We start from the raw sequence: 16,611 nt of genomic DNA, 5'->3' as shown, positions 1-16,611 counted from the left end.
TACTCAGCCCTGACAACAAAGGACGGGATAAAAACTGGGTTTGCAAATGGCTTTGTTGGCCCCTTTCCCTTCTCTCGACTGTTCCTCCTCCCATTTGACAAATTTTCCTCTTCGATACTCAGACACACACCTATAATTACAGCACAATGTGTACTTGTTCTCTTTCTCTCTGCCCTACTTTAATCTTTTTCCTTTGTCAGAACAAGACAGAGGAATGTGGGATGAAAACCAGAAGCACTGTTTAGTCACTAGCAGGTACTAAAACAGCACTTTTCCCTCCTTTTTGAGGAGTCATCACTTTTAGAGGTTGCATCAATACCTATACTAAATTAGTTGCACTTATAGTTTGGTCTTACTGTGGAGTACTTATTCCAGCAAAGCCGTCCTTTTAATATTCTTGCTGTTATGTCCCTCCAAGAGGGAAAATTGTTTGGAAAACGCTGTAGAAAGAATAAATACAGGATTTCTACACTGAATGCCACTGTGCTTTATGCCAAGTAAGAAAACAGCACCCAAATGTCAAACTCTCGCTAGGCTGTGGCAGGGAAGGTTTTCTGGTCATGCCAACTCAGTGCTGGATATAGTCTCAGTGCCTCAGTTTTCCAGCTTACTGGAAAATGGTTCATAGTTGTTGAAAAATACTCTGGGACAACTGTGAATGTGTGCAAGTTAGATTTTTGATTAAAGTCAGGTATTATGTTTGAAATTCCAGCTAAATGGAATGGCAGTCAACAAAGCAGTATGAAAAGATTTGTAAGTTTGTGAATATGAGCCTACGCTTTATTTGTTGTGCGATCATACAAATTTAAGAACTCACCTCCAGGTCATTGAAGAAGAGCCTTGAATCTGCAAGATTGAAGATCGTTTCCTCCATCCACAAACCCAGAGACACTGCCTTTGAAGAGTCCTGATGAACAGAAAGAAAGAGGAAGATTAAAACTCCTGAACCTGTTTAATTTTTTTCAAAAACTTTGAAAAAAAGAAGCAGTGTTTTTTCCCCTTATCACTAAAATTACTTACCATGGACTTATATATATGTATTTCTACCTTAAGACATATACAAGAAACTCTGGGAATAGACACAATTTGAAATTTGTGGCTGACAGCAAGATAGGAACCTATAATGTGAAGAATAACAATTTAGTCAATGGCCTAAAGCGATTGCTTTTTGGTAATTTATTTTCATCTTTGAATGAGCACAAATTTACTCAAACAAATGTATCAACATTTCTTTTATTATAACATTTAAGATGTATATGTATATGTATGTATGTATGCAGTACAGAGGGACCAATCATGACAGCTCAGGAACAGGCCCTGAGCACAAGAGCAACAGAGGCCAGGGTCTACCACACCAGACATGACCCCAGGTGCAGGCTGTGCAAAGAGGCCTCTGACACAGTCCAACACATAATATCGGGGTATAAGATGCAGGCAGGTAAGCCATACATGGAACGCCATAACCTAGTGATGGGAATAGTGTACAGGAACATCTGTGCCGAGTATAGGTTGGAAGTCCCAAAGTCAAAATCGGAGACACCTCCAGAGGTAGTGGAGAATGACAGATCTAAGATCCTGTGGGACTTCAAGATCCAGACTGATAAGCAGGTGATGGCAAACCAACTGGACATCGTGGTGGTCGACAAACTACAGCAGAAAGCAGTAGTGATAGATTTAGCAGTTCCAAGTGACAGCAACATCAGCGAGAAGAAACCCGAGAAGCTCGAAAAATACCAAGGCCTGAAGGAGGAAGCCGAAAAGATGTGGGAATTAAAGGCAGCAGTGGTACCGGTGGTAATCGGAGCACTCGAGCCGTGACCCCCAAACTGGGAGAGTGGCTCCAGCAGATCCCGGGAACAACATCAGAGATCTCTGTTCAGAAGAACATAGTTCTAAAAACAGATACTGCATAGAACCGTCAAGCCCTCAGGCCTCTGGTAGAGGACCTGAGCTTGAAAGAAGGGCGAGTGTGGAGTTTTTATATATGTATCTATATGTGTAAATATATATATATATATATAACGACCAGGACAAGGTTTGACTAACTTAAAAGAAAAAGAAAAAAAGAAGTTAATGAAAATATAGAATTATGTGTTTAGGCTGAAACTGATTGCCCAAGACATTTGGTATTCAAAGAAAAAGCATTTCACTCAGATTATTGAACATCTTACCATCATGTCGACACAGCTGCCTGACTGCCTCTATAATAACTTCCTGCTCATCAACTGGACTGACATAAACAGGTTTCAGGGAGAGGAAAGCGTGAATATGTCAATAAAACTCCTAGCAAAATCTTATCTTTACTATTGCTTTCCTGGTTTAGTATATTACGGCACGTTTTCATGCCTGTTCTCCTCTCGCATCTGTTCTAATTCAATTCACTGAATTTATTTTGAATTAATTTGAACTGTTTTAATTCACTACAGACTTTTACAGTAGATTAAACTCTGAAACATGCTATAAAGATGCTTTTATTATTTTCGCAGAGAGTGGATTGATCCCCTGAAGCTTTAATGACTGAAATTTTAGAAAATTCAACTACTAACTGACAAATATGCTTTTTGATCTTACTTTATATGCCATTTGGGAACAAAGTGCTGAACTAACAGACATCTGCAAGCCTGATTTAGGGCCTTTGAACTTAGTTGTTGGATGCATGCACTCCAACAACTCATGACACAATGAGTTGCTTTTATTGTGTTCACTTGGAGGACCACGTTCCAGTCGATCTGTAAGAAAAGTTTTCCCTGAATACCCATTAGCAATAAAGTCAGCAGACAATTCTTACTCACAGAAAAAATTGCTTTGTGTGGTAACGATTGTCATGGAGACTAACTGAAGTCCTGTACGATCGCAAGGTGTACCATCACTGAAACAATGAATGCAGACGGTTATGATGCATCACGTTTAAAGCAGGTCTAAAGAGTTCTCCACATCTTTTTCAGACAGATTACCATATCAAAGGATAAATGACTAATTGGAATGTTGAGAAGAATACATAAAAAAGTATAAAGTAAATGGTGTGAACAGTTGATTTTGTAACTCAGGAGCTTGTATAACCACATATACAACATATCAAGTCATAAAACAGCACAAGGTTCTAATCTTTCCACTTTTTGTGTCACACCATCCAGCCTCAAATCCCCCATTAATTTAGTCTCACACGGAATGAAAACCAAACAACCAGGTGTTCCGTTACACCAGCTTCAGTTAATAAGTGTAATGAGAAATTCATAAGACCTCACAAACAGAAATACATAAATCACAATATGTAGGCAGGCTGGCTGACAAAGAGCATGACCATGCTGATATTCAAGACTACAAAAGGTGTGTGAAGTTATGTGTGGTGCATTGTTTGAAGGCAGCAATGGCAGCAAGAGAGGTGTCAGCCAAAGGTGAGCATCTTATTGGTCTGTATGACATGTCAAGCCGGGGCTGTCTCTTGGCTCAGAATGATTAAATGCTTGAAGACACAAGTAGGGTAAATTATGGCAATTACAAAATGCCTTCCTCCCCCCAAAAAAGAAAGGGTGTAAAAAAAGGTAATTGAGGACAAGGGGCACAGAAGGTTCAGTAGGAGGAACAAGGAGCATGACAGGGAGAAAATGGCAAGGGGGAGGATTGAGAAATTAAGAAGTGGACAAGAAGGATGAAGAGGGAGGGGTTAAAGGCTTAAGAGAGGTTTGTTCTGTTTGTTTAACAATTAAAATAATGATCTGTAATCATCCTCCTTTTTAAACTAGGGCTGTAACCACACAGACAGACAAACAAAAGCCTCTTTCTTTTAATCCTACATAAGACTTTAAACAAAAACACACCCATAACACTCACTTCTCACCTTTACTCTTATGGAGAGAATTTACTGATATGAAAGACAGCTGCTGGAAGAGAATTCACATACTATTGGACAGACTAGGGTGTTGTATGATAGACGAGATACTGGATGAGATGATATTAGAGGAGGGGTCAGCTTCTCAGGTAGAATGTACCTTTTGCTCACCAAGCTGGTGAAAACAAGAGTCTTTCAACACGCCCGTTATTCTGTCCTAAGACAGATCCCAGTCATCCCCTTACATATAGATCTACACATTTGTTATTGATGAAAGTCTGATAGGCTTATTTAGAGGTGGAGACTACAGAAATCAGGACACAAAGTAGAAACAATCAAATTTGATGTTTTATGTCTGTAAAAGCCATGTGAGATGGCATTAGCCGCAACCTCGGGACAGAGAGACAGAAAACAAACAAAAAGAATGTGCTTTCTTGTAAGCCATTTTGACATACTGGACTGTTAATCTGTTTTTCGCTCATTTATTTCCTCTGCTGCGTGTCTAAGTTTTGATGTAAGACTCTGTCTCACTGAGCTCCCCTGGATCCAGCAGTAGGGTGTTCTGGTGGTGGGAGGAATTTTTGGCACATGAGTCACATTTCAACACGTCCACAAGCTCTAACTCTCATTCTGGCTCTTCCTCCTTTTTTCTCTTCAGCCCTTCTCTGTGGCAGAAAAGAAAGAAAAAGAAACAACGACATGCAAAGCCTGCCGGGGGCTGAACTGATCAGCAACGCTGCTCTCAAACTCCCATCAGCCTTATGTCAACCCACAGGAGGACCGTGAGAATTCAAAACACAGAGCCTTGGCCAAAATCAAGAAACGCACCACTGTCTGCCTCTTGTCAGCTGCCTGTCTGTTATGTAAAGGTCCCGCTGACTGTCAATCACGCTGCAGGTTGTCAGGGTAGCTAAACAACCCTGGTGCATTATGAAAAGAAACAAGAGGGCAGAGAGGCAAAACAAAGTCAGCGTGTGAAAATGCTCAGGGATGAGACCCAAAGGTCATGGACTTACACTGTTAGTTAAATAAGCAGTTAATCACAAAGAGCGATTTTCCTAAAGCCGGATTACATGTTTGCTGTGCCAAACAAACTGTGCCAATCAGCTGTTGTGAGATGGCGATTTGCTACAGAACATACTTCTTACAGTAAATGACAAAGGGAGGGGTCATATGACCTTACCTTGCCAAATCGTGAGGAGAAAGTTCCCGTGAGGAGCGAATGGAAAATGATGATGGTTTCATCCAGATCCCAGATAAACACTCGCTGCAGTGAAATAACAGATATGTAATGTTAACCACATGACAGTTGTTGTGCGTGCGTGTGTGTGTGTGTGTGAGAGAGAGTGTGAGAGAGAGAGCAAGATAAATATTGTAGAGGAACACTGATAATTTCCAACATTGTGTGAGAGTACATTTACCTCTATATCAGAGTCCAGAGGAGGAACAGGGTCACTGACTCTTTTTCTTCCCCTCAGCTTGCCATCTGCCCCCCTTCGTGCTGGGACCCCCTCCTCTTTACCTGGTGTAGAGGGGCTGGGTGGAGGGTGGTACTCTCCTATAACACACACACATAAAAAAAAAACACAAAAAAATTTCAAATACATTCAGCACATCAGGCGGAGGGGTTCCTGTGATTTTACAGGTCTGAATCAATTTACTTGCCATAGATAAGTACACCTGAGCTGCATTGTGGCGAGGATCCATGGGTTTTAGAGGACTCACAGGCACTAATTTTAACAATATATCAGCTGCAATAAATCAGTTCCTTGTAGTGTGGCAGACAGACAATGCGGATAACATTCTAGTAACCTTCTCATAACATAGCTGCCAAAATGATAAAACAATGGCACATCTGTGCATCTCTCTTTCTCAGACACTGCTGTAGTCCAAGTGCTTTGAGAGATAGATCAGAGTAAATGTAATTTCAGAAAGAAAGAAACAAATAAAGAGAGAATACTAGAGATCACAGATTTTCAAACCAAAGTAATTTACCTGTATGCGACTCTGGGCTGTGATTGGGCATCATAACGGGGTGCTCTGGGTGCTGATAGGCTAACGGTGCCGTGATGGCAGCCGGGCTGATGTTGCTGCTGGTTAGGTAGGGGCTGTTGTAGTGATGTGAGTTATAATATGGAGAGTACTGACTCTGGCTGTAGCTTGAATAGGCAGAAAACTCCTAATAACACAAACAAGAATGCTAGTCTGTGACATGAATACACAAACAATAGGAACAATATCAACTGCCAAATTAAAACATAATTTAGACAAGTTTCCAAACTTTTTCAAGAGATGATTGCAGTATATTCAATAGTAAAATCCTGTGGGAGATAAACTGTTACTACTCACTTGTTGGGTAGGGTTGAATGGGGTTGAACTTGAGATTGCATGGGTCCCCTGAAAAATTCCAGATGAAATACCGCCGCCTAAAAATGATAATAAAGAGTTGAAAAGGTCAGGACTTCCACTAATAATCATGCTGTGTTAAAGATGTGATTATAAATCATAAACTATGGGATTTATGACTGTGCTCCATCTTGTGTTGATTGATAAACCTCATATAAGCCACATCATCTGATCTGACCTTTGAAGTCGTTTGGAGGAAGTAGAGAAACTTTGACTCCTTTCTCAGTGACAGCTCAGAGCTGTAGGAGCCTAGAGGTGGATTTATGACTGACATGACAATACAGGTGGGAAAGTCTGTCGCTTCTGCTCTTCCTGCTGCCCTGGGAATTTTCTAATCTAATCAAGCCGAGGCAAGAATGTCTTCCTCCAAGCAATATCTCCCCTTCTGCATCATCCTGTGAAGTCTGCCCCTGCTGTTTGCTTGTCTGTTTAATTAATTCTCTTGCAATCTTATTTCCTCAATTCATGACAGCGAGGGAAATTTTCAGTTTGAAGACTGTTCTTTCTGTTTAACAGTTTAGCTGGATGTGTCACTTTTGAATAAACAAGAAATGTGAAGAGATGCTGGCTACTGTCCAAAGAAGAACAAATGAGCTTTTGACAACAAGTTATCAAAAGACTGCATTGTGTGAGGCCTCATCTATACCACTCTATTTAGTTATATACTGCTAAAAGTAAGCATGTGTTATGCATTTTTGTTAATTAAATTTTGATACTTTTACTAAGAAGTCTCATCTCTAGCATTTGTTAAAAAAAAACATTGATTGCTATCATTATTACCCAAAGGAAATTATAAAATGCAAAGAAACATTTTTCCTTTATTTTTTTGTCAGTGGGGACATGAAATGGTTGAATGTAGCTCTAGTTTGCATAGCACAATTCAGGAGAAAATAAAGGGCATTTTATTGACAAAACATAGAGTGTCTGACAGATTCTAATATACAGCTAATGAACCACAGAAGATCATTTTTATGACAATCCATTTATATCAAACAAAAAACAGAGATTAGATAACATTCCTTTGCAATTGTTTAATTTCCACATGTTCCCCACTGTTTAATGACCAGAAGCTTTAGCCACATATAGTTGGAAGGTTAACTTAATTTAATAAGGTTTAAGTACTGACCAGAAATGGTTTGAATCTTTTCTGCGAGTGCCTTGTTTACTTTTGTTCCTAGCGGTCCAACAAAGTGCCTTCTCCTGTCTGACCTGACTTAAATTGTACTGATATGCATCTTTTTTTTTCTTTTTGAATTCCTTTTCTTAAATGTACCTCAGATCACATCATCGGTCCACTACTGCTTAGTCTAGCCTCCTATTCCTTCTCCTTCATGCCAAAATGCATGACACAAAGGAGATAATGACTCAATGGAAGAAACCTCCCAAGACAACACAACAGCCGTCAGAGTGACTACAAGAAAAATACAGGATGTCGCTCCAGTAAACACAAAAAGGCCTCCATTTGGTTTCAGTTGGACACATACTGTACAGTAAGGTTTATGTGGTGTGTCTATAATGGATGACATGGAAACATTCTCAAACCCTTCAAACATTTGAATGCTGTGGCAGTTAATTACGCTTTGAAGTTTGCAGTTAATGATTTATGCACAAGAGTATTCAAACAAATTTATTTTGTTTGGGAACACTGTCCTTCACATTCTAACTACACTGTAAAAAAAAATGTTTGATGGTTCAACACTGGTGCTCGAACAAAGCACAGTCACTGACGACTGTACAGTTTGCCAAAGGGATCCATCAAAATCCTGCTTGCATGAATATTTACATTCCCGTGTAATGTCTCACATCTGAATATTCTCTTAAGGAGAATATAAAATGGAAAATACTAATTGTTTTCAAAGGGATAAAAATGTTTTGATCAGGACCGCTGGGGAAGGATTAAGAGCGCTGCTTAAAGTACACTGGATGCAGTTTGGAGCAGGTAACATTTTCATGTCTAAAAAGACAAATATTCAGACTCAATGAGTAATATTATAGGCAAAGTCCATCTGCTGATAGAGGAAGTGAGAATCAAATCAAAGCTCTGGAAACAAATGATGACATGGACAATTGTCAAAGTGGTTGAGCACATAAAAAACTTCACAGTAACCCCCCTTCCTTCTTCCAAATCAAAAAAGACTAAAGACTTGAAGTCTTTCCTTTATACACACTTATAAAGTAAGGACTTGTTGTTGCTGTAGTGCGGGTCTCTTAAAAAGACTCAAGGTTTTGTGCCTTTAATTGATGTATAGAAAATTATGACAAGGAGTGAGATGATTTTCAGTCAACCTGTATTTGGGCCATTGGGTTCGAAGGGACTAAGTAATCGTTTGACTTATAGAAAATGAATTTGCAGTTATACAATAAATCAGCCAATCAACCCCAGAAGAGCTGGACGAGATGGCTGGAGAGAAGGAGGTTTGTTACTCCTGGATAACAGGATGAAATTAATGGAAGGACAAAATTTGATACTGTAACCTCTTTAATTATAGATGTTAATCAGATTTATGCACCACTAGACATATCAGCAAAGCTTGCCATATCAGATATAATGCTTAATAAGGCTATTGCTGTGTTAAAGGTAGTTCTGTTATGTTAGTTCTTTTCTGCATGCATTTCTATAAAAAGTAACACAGAGATCTGAAAACATTGTAAAGTAACTTAGCAATAAGTCATACAGTATATTTATTTCTTTTTAATAAGATTAATTTCAAGATGTCACCATAAGCACTGAAATTTGGCCCATTTTGTTGTTTGTTGACATTGCATTTGTCCGTTAGGCAGTAGTTCTACTGTCTGTTATACGGAGGAAAAACATTCAGGTCCTTGTATTCTTTTTAACCAATCACAATCGAAAGACTATCAGCCTGAGAGGAAGCAATGGTGCCAATTGTTTTACAGGAACTGGTGGGCAAACACAAAGGGATTTCCTTATTAGTATTATTTTCACAGTTTTTGACAGTTTAACTAACCCTGTTTGGGCAAAGGCTGGCAGTGCGCCCACCACTCCTACATGTGAAGAATTTGCAGGCCACTTTAAAGGTAAACTATTAGGTTATATTCACACCAATATCAACACAAAAATGTTACAATCCCAGATTTCTTCTTTTTACATGAAGGGAACACTAGAGAATTTTGTCCTGATTGATACTGAGATGTTTGGCAAAGTCATTTACTAAATAAAACCAACCTGACCTGTGTTTTAGAACCGATCTCTGCATCCTTTTTAAAACTGTTTTTTTTAATCTTTTGAAGCATTATAAATTATTATTTTTAAATGGATGTCTTTCTTACTGCTTAGTCTACCATCGTTAAGTCTCATTTAAAGAAAAACTATCTAGATCCATACATAGTCAATAAGTACAGATCAGTTTATCATCTACTATTTCTAAGTGAAGTTTTAGAGAAGCTTGTTCTTTATCACTTAAATCGTATGTCATAAACATTTTTTTATTTTATCACAGCACTACTCAAAATTATGAATAACCTCTGGCACAATATGGACATGAATAAATCTTCTGTACTGATATTACTTAAATGTAAATGCTCTCTAATCCCATCTGAAGCCATTGCAGAACCTGTGCATGGTTATGTGTGCACGCTTATAAAGCCTGCATAATTGATTACTGTAACACTTTGCTTCTTGGTCTCACGAAGAAGAGAATATCACAAGTACAACTACTTCAAAACTCAGCAGCACAAATGTTGACCAGATGAGAAAGAGAGTTCACATTACTCTGATCTTTGAAGACTTTGCATTAGTTATCTGCCAGCTTCAGAAATTATTTCAAGGTTCCGAGTGTTGATTTTTAAAACTCTTAATGACCTCGATCCTGCCTCTTATTATCAATTTAATTCCCAAATTTTATATGAACTTACTTTTTGGTAAATGTAATTAATTTTATTGTATTTTGAGCCAGACTTCAATTGAATTTTTTTTTTTCATTTGTTTAGTCTCATTTCAGTGTTTCACTAGCTATAGTATTTGTTTATCTTTACTTCTATTCTGATTGTGATCCCACCCACATTACCCTCTAGAATTTATATAAATAAATAACTTTGCAACTTTTTTACCTGCCTTCAGTATTTCCTCACACAAATTTCTGATATTTTTTTAATTATCATTTGAAGTACAATGGCATTTCCTCAGTTATTTTGTCAACTCTCTGTAAAGCACTTTGTTATGTTCAGTTTTTAATTCAATGTATGGGACATACTTGTATACCTTTCAACATTAATAGTCACTTCCATTGGCATCATCGCACCCCATACCATCAGAGACTCAGACTTCTGAATTAAGCACTGGTAAGCCAGATGGTTCCTCTCCTCTTTAGTCTGGAGGATGTGGCACCCACGATTTCCAAAAAGATTTTCAAATTTTGATTAGTCTGACCACAGAACAGTTTTCCACTTGGCCTCAGTTAATTTTAACCAAGCTTTGCTCCAGGAAAGACAGCAGCAGTTCTGTTCAGGATCATGTTCAAATATGGCTTTATCTGCACACGACAGAGCCTTAATCTGCATTTATGGATGGCACAGTGAACTGTCTATTCACAGACAATGATTCCTGGAAGTGTTCCTGAGCAAATGCAGTGATTTCCATGACAGAATCATGTCCTAATGCAAAACTGCATATGGGCCTGAAGATCAAAGACATCTCATAATGATTTTCAGCCGTAACCCTTGATCGCAAACATGTCTCCAGATTCTCAGAATTTTTTATGATATTATGTTTTTTACATGATGAATTATTCAGTCTTCACAATTTTACAATGGGGGTCATTATTTTTTGTTTTGTTGAAAGTTATTTGCAGATTGCTGAACCTGTGCCCATCTTTTCCTCGAAGAGACTAATTCCATACCCAGGCATATTACTGACTTATTGACAGTTAAGCATATCAGTTGCAATGTTTTCCTCCAGTTGTTTTCTTTGTAGTGCCACTTATTTTTCCTGCACTGTTGCCACCTTCTCAACTTTTTGAAGACGGGTCACTAGCATAAGATTTAAGATGAGCAAATATTGTTCGTGAAATAGTAAATATATCTCACTGTCAAAGTTGATATGTATTCTGTGTTTTATTCTGAAGAAAATATTGGCTTTTCAGATTTGCATTCTGCTTTATTTACATTTTATAACTTACTTTTGTAAGTGTGGTTGTACTATAATTACAGTTGTGGCAGGATGAAGGTGCTCTGGTTCAATACCATATCAAAAGCCCATATTCCAATGATCAAAGTTACCAAAAACATTTTTAAAGTTTTGTCTCTCCTGTGTTTAATCCATACAGTTGAAACAGCTCATGTCGTGTCTGCAACATTAAACCTGCTCAGCCCTCCGTAAAATAGCCCTTAACTTCTCCCCTGTCACACACAAGGTCAATTTCATGCTGGTTTCAAAGCCATAAAGTCGCATTGAGCAAGTCATGCTTTGGGCGCCGGGCGACTAAGGAATGTGTACAGCACACACACTCAATCACACTCAAACACACACTGACATACGGAGAGCTGCACACACTCCAAACACAATACATCTTCATCAGGATTTCTTTACCAGGAAGACCCTCTGCCCATCTTTTCTTTTTGTCACAATTCTTGTTTTTTTCTTCCTGCTCTCTTTCTCTGGCTCATCGTCTACTTATTTTACCACTTTCTCTTTCTTTGGAGTAACAGAAACAAGCGCTTGCATGCTGTGTTGTTGGTCTGAGTGGAGAAAGGGGGCCTGACCCTGAGAAAAGAGGAGGGGTGGAGAGACTTTTGACGCCAGGAGTCCAGACCGCAGCTAATGGAGAACAGGTGTTGAGTAGAGGAGAGGAGAGGAGGTGAGAGGAGATGAGAAGAGAGAAGACTATGGCAATCATAGATGCTCCGTCAAGCGAGGCCAAATCAGAGATGATTTACAAAAGCTCTGTGTACCAGTGAGATTAACAATGATTCCTGAAATTGAGTGCATAGAGTGTTTCAGACTAACCATGTGTGTGTGAGTAACTGTAGAGGCTTTGACTGGGAGGGGTGCTGCTGAAGTTAGAGTAGCCCAGTAGTCCTGTTTGTCCTGGTGAGTGACTCAGACCGTCCTCAGTTTTTATATCTAGAATAAGAACAGCAGAATGTTTATGTTGCATTCACAATATACCTAACCAGCATGTAGAATTGTAAAATTATATTTGCAGAACTTGAGTTATTCATGTCTTTTATTTGATAATAAACACTGTTATTGGTAGTTGCTGAGAGCCAGCATTTTGATTTGTTATGTTTATTTCCTAAGGCCAAAGCAAACAGTAGTCTGAGATTTTATACAAAATCATGCCCTGACCACCATGTCAGATTTTTATTCCGTATTCTTCACATTTGCATAGTTAGGTTATTTGTGAATTTGCGTCATTGGTTATTCCTTGAACTTGAATTTTTGATTACTGAATACAATTTGTATAAACAGAACATATGCCTATGTCTTTAATATATGACACATCTCTGTCATAGATCTTTTTTGCTGTGACGTCTCCCCCATTTTTCCTCTTTTGTTGTGTGATGCTATTGTATCGTAATGATGCCATTGTATCATAATGGCATCAAGTGGACGCTGCCCTACACACTGTATTGTTTTTTGTCTTGTTGGTAATATTATGAGGTTAAAAGCTGCACTAAATTAACAAATCATATGTTAGTACAATCTAGCTGTACATGCACACCTTGCCATCACATTAAAAATATACAGTATAGTGTTTTTGAGATAATTTCCACAATAATGCATGATTTTTCAAACATAAGACTGTGTCAATTTGTACTCACTGTAAGATGGCATGCTGTAGCCCTGTGTGTGGTGAGTGTACGGTGTGTATGGTCCCGTGGGCTGGAGGGCAGGGCTGTACTGAGTCTGTCCATATGCAGCCATGACACTGATCTTGGAGAAGAAACACAAAAAAAGAGGAAAGCTTTTGTAATTAGTTCTTCTTCTCTTTATCTGTTAGATACAGTTCCTACTGAGGATGAGGAACTGAATGTGAGGAATGACCATTTGCTGTCAGGAACACCTGACAAAAATCCAAAGAGATGTATTTTATGATATTAAAGCATACACCGATGAAAACTCAAAATGATGCTTTACATCCCTTATGATTACAAAAAACTGATATTAACAAATACCAAATTTGACTTTTTATTCTTCTAAATAAATAAAAAACACCAATGCATAACTGTAAAGCATAATGAAAGTGATGCATTTTCACTTTTAATTTCAGGGACAAATATCATAAAAAACTCACCTGCAGAAGGTGTGATGAGTTTACAACAGGTAATAAGAAGCCCTGTGAATGAGGCAAACTCGGGAACTGAAAATAAACAGTGAAACCCATTATGAAGTAAATTAGATCAAACAAAAAAATGCCATGAAATTCAACTAAAATTATTGGCTGTAATATGTAAAAAATTAATTTAGGCCTATTTTTAGATAGCAAAGGAAATGCCTCCTTACTTATTTAAAATGAGGATGTACAGTCCTGATGGGTAGTTTTATCACTATGTATAGGTTTACTTTAGGGGCACAGATCCTGTTTGATGACTTCAACCTTCTATCTGCAATTAACTCAGTCTTTTTGTGGCTTTGAATTTATCTCACCTGCCCTTTTCGAGAGAGCTGTATCCTCTTTATCCTGTCACTCTGTAGTTATTCAGGTTCCTCTGAGGCTGTCAACTCTTCTGTGGAAACAGTAGAAAATATATTAGATCAGGACACAGAAATGCAGCTAACTGACTCATGTTGATTTGCCTTGTGTTCTGTAGTAGCTGTACAAGAAGCAATACTTTCTATATAAAAAGAGCTCTAAAACAGCTCTAAAACAGCTCTAAAAGGTGAGGAGGTGGGGCCAGATAGAGAAACTAAAAGAAGGCAATACAAAGAGTATGTAAAGAGTCTTCTTAACAGAGACTTAGACAGCCAAAGTAAATGACAGCAACCACACAGGTAAAAATAATTCCACAGAAACCATTGTTGACTCACACTGCTGTTTGGCACCTGGCACCGGCAGGCTTATTGTGTGCAGTCTTGGAGGCAACATTCCAGAGAAAACAACCAGAACAAGGATGTGGTTCAAGTTTAGTTTGGCAGCAGTGTGTAGGCCATTCATAATTCTCAGTTCATGATTTTGGGTGATATAATGAAACAATAGGCCTTTGTGAGAGATACAACATTGTTCTGTCGCTCAATAACGGGCACAGTTTTATGGTAATTTTGTAATCCTGTAGAAATATTTCTTTATCTGAATTTAGAGAAAATTGAATCTATCCTTCCATTCTTTGCTATGGGATTTTAGGACAACATTTGCTGTAAAAGAAAATCGTATCTTTTACTGCCTACCCTATTGAGACAGTGTAAGAAAAAAGGTTCTCAGTAGGAAGGCTGATGAAGGAAGGATCAGCACCGAAACATAAATTAGACTAAACTAGTTAAAGCTGGTATAAGATGCAGCCCCAGGACATAATGAACAGCATAAAACAGGTATACAGAATGGGTTTTATGGATAAATGCAACCAGTTTGGAGTTAAAGTGTTTGCTGTGCACTAAGCTGTGAATACAACCCTATTTGGAAAAAAACCCACATCTGCACTGTCCTCACAAATGCTCTCGATCACAAGCAAATGCTCACATCCAGGTTATAATCTTGTGGCAAAAAAAAATAATAATAAAAACTTAGGCTATAGGCACAAATATTATACTTGATACTAAGTCAAAAACTCAGAAAAAAATCCCAGCCCTGTCATTTTCTTTTGGGCCCCATATGTCTGAAAATGTTACATTCAGTAAGCTATTCAGATTTCCAGGGTAAATTTACCCTGAATTTTCACTTCACAAATATATTCAGCCCATTTTCTCATTATCTCTTCCTTGCTTCAACTTCAGATGCTACTACATTCACTGTACCTCAAAAATGGGAAGTTGAAAACAGCTCCTAATATTAGACGCTAAACACTTGCAGTGAAGTCCAGAGTTAATAGGGTTGACATGTGACGAAGGAATTACAACATGAATTTTCAGTGGTGTCTTTAACCAGCCAGCGGCCATTACATTCTGCGGTACATGTTTTAACAACTAAGGCAGTTCAACACATGACCCGCAACAAGACTTTTCCTAAATGAGGGATCAGTAGCCTTCCAGCAGTTTACGGGCTGGGCTCTCGGTCTGTTTACTGAATGTTCTCTCAGACTGTAATAACGTCCTACATGGGTTATCCAGTACTACAGATCTCAAAAGAGACAGACCCCAAAGAAGAGAGGGGCAGAGAGGAGTCGAGTGGATCACTTCACGCCTAAAAATGATCCGCTTGAAAAGAAGTGTGAATAATGATAGAAACAGGAGTAGCAGTGTTTCTAATTTACTTTGGTCAAAATTTTGACCAAAGTAAATTATACCAGGTTGTGGAAAAAAGGACCTCATTTGTCTCCTGGAGGAAAAATCATCCAATCATAAATATTTGTGAGTTGTAAAGTTTTTGAACCTTTAAGATTAGCAGTTAATTAGTAGATGGCTCAGCTGTGGTAGACCTTCCTGTTTTCTTTTAAATGTGGGATCGATCAAAGACTTATCCTCTAAACTCCAGTTTGTGGGAGTGTATCATGACACAAAAAGGGGGATTTCTGAGAATCCCAGATAATAAGTTTTCAGTGCTCAGTAGACTGGAAAACGTTGCAAAACCATCTTGGAAAAGCTTGGACTTTACAAAGGCATAGACTGTGTACAATTTAGGGAAAGTCTGGTTCCTTGTTCCCCCTCCTGAGAAATGGTCAGCCAACAAATATCACTTCAAGAGCAAAGTATGCAATAGTCTGCAAGAACACAATGGAACCCTGGGTAAGATACAGGCTCTATCATGTTAAAAATGTTCATGAGTCTATCAGCAGGAGAACACTGAACACGTAGCGTTATGGTGTTAGTGTTTTTGTAATTGTTTGTGTCTCTGTCCTCTCCTCTCAGTTCTCAGCCAGGTGAGGCAGATGGCAGCCCTCCTTGAGTCTGGTTTTGTTAGTTGTTCCCTTCCTCTAAAATAAAGTTCTTCCTCTCCACTGCTGCCTGCCACCTCGATTGGGGATGGAGTCGAATTGAAAAATCGATTAAATCTGTTGGTCTCCTCAGCTTATTAACTTTTTACAACTTTACATTTTATAAATACCATTATAGAAAAGAGCTTCTGTGCTTCTGAGCCAGGGCAGTTTGCAGTCCTGGACTCAACAATGGATTCTGACATACTGTTGGAAAACTTAAAGGAAAATGGAAAATGTCAGGACAATTGTTTGTGAACGGAATCTCAAGAGGAGGTAGATTCCAAAGCAAGACATAAACTATTAGATAAAATGGTTAACGAAGAATGAAGCTAATAATTAGGAACGGT

At 38.4% G+C, this 16,611-nt stretch overlaps 1 protein-coding gene across 3 annotated transcripts in view; it reads right to left on the bottom strand.

Moving 5' to 3' along the window:
• The window catches only part of eya2 (EYA transcriptional coactivator and phosphatase 2), a 33,475-nt gene that overhangs the window by 5,733 nt on the left and 11,131 nt on the right, over positions 1–16,611 (bottom strand). The window contains exons 2-10 of one of the 3 annotated variants that reach the window (XM_075461530.1): positions 13,845–13,924; positions 13,492–13,557; positions 13,019–13,130; positions 12,201–12,317; positions 6,179–6,255; positions 5,825–6,008; positions 5,251–5,387; positions 5,013–5,096; positions 818–907 (exon numbers count right to left, since the gene is read on the bottom strand). In XM_075461530.1, coding sequence (XP_075317645.1) covers positions 818–907; positions 5,013–5,096; positions 5,251–5,387; positions 5,825–6,008; positions 6,179–6,255; positions 12,201–12,317; positions 13,019–13,121 — 792 coding nt within the window. In that variant the 5' untranslated portion in view covers positions 13,122–13,130; positions 13,492–13,557; positions 13,845–13,924. The remainder of the gene's footprint in view (positions 1–817; positions 908–5,012; positions 5,097–5,250; positions 5,388–5,824; positions 6,009–6,178; positions 6,256–12,200; positions 12,318–13,018; positions 13,131–13,491; positions 13,558–13,844; positions 13,925–16,611) is intronic. The other 2 variants (XM_075461532.1, XM_075461531.1) reach the window with 2 other exon arrangements.

The sequence above is a fragment of the Odontesthes bonariensis genome, chromosome 3, assembly GCF_027942865.1.
Source record: "Odontesthes bonariensis isolate fOdoBon6 chromosome 3, fOdoBon6.hap1, whole genome shotgun sequence".
Classification (NCBI taxonomy): domain Eukaryota; kingdom Metazoa; phylum Chordata; class Actinopteri; order Atheriniformes; family Atherinopsidae; genus Odontesthes; species Odontesthes bonariensis.
The sequence above is the reverse complement of the archived record's forward strand: the minus strand, read 5'-3'. Positions and strand labels throughout refer to the sequence as shown.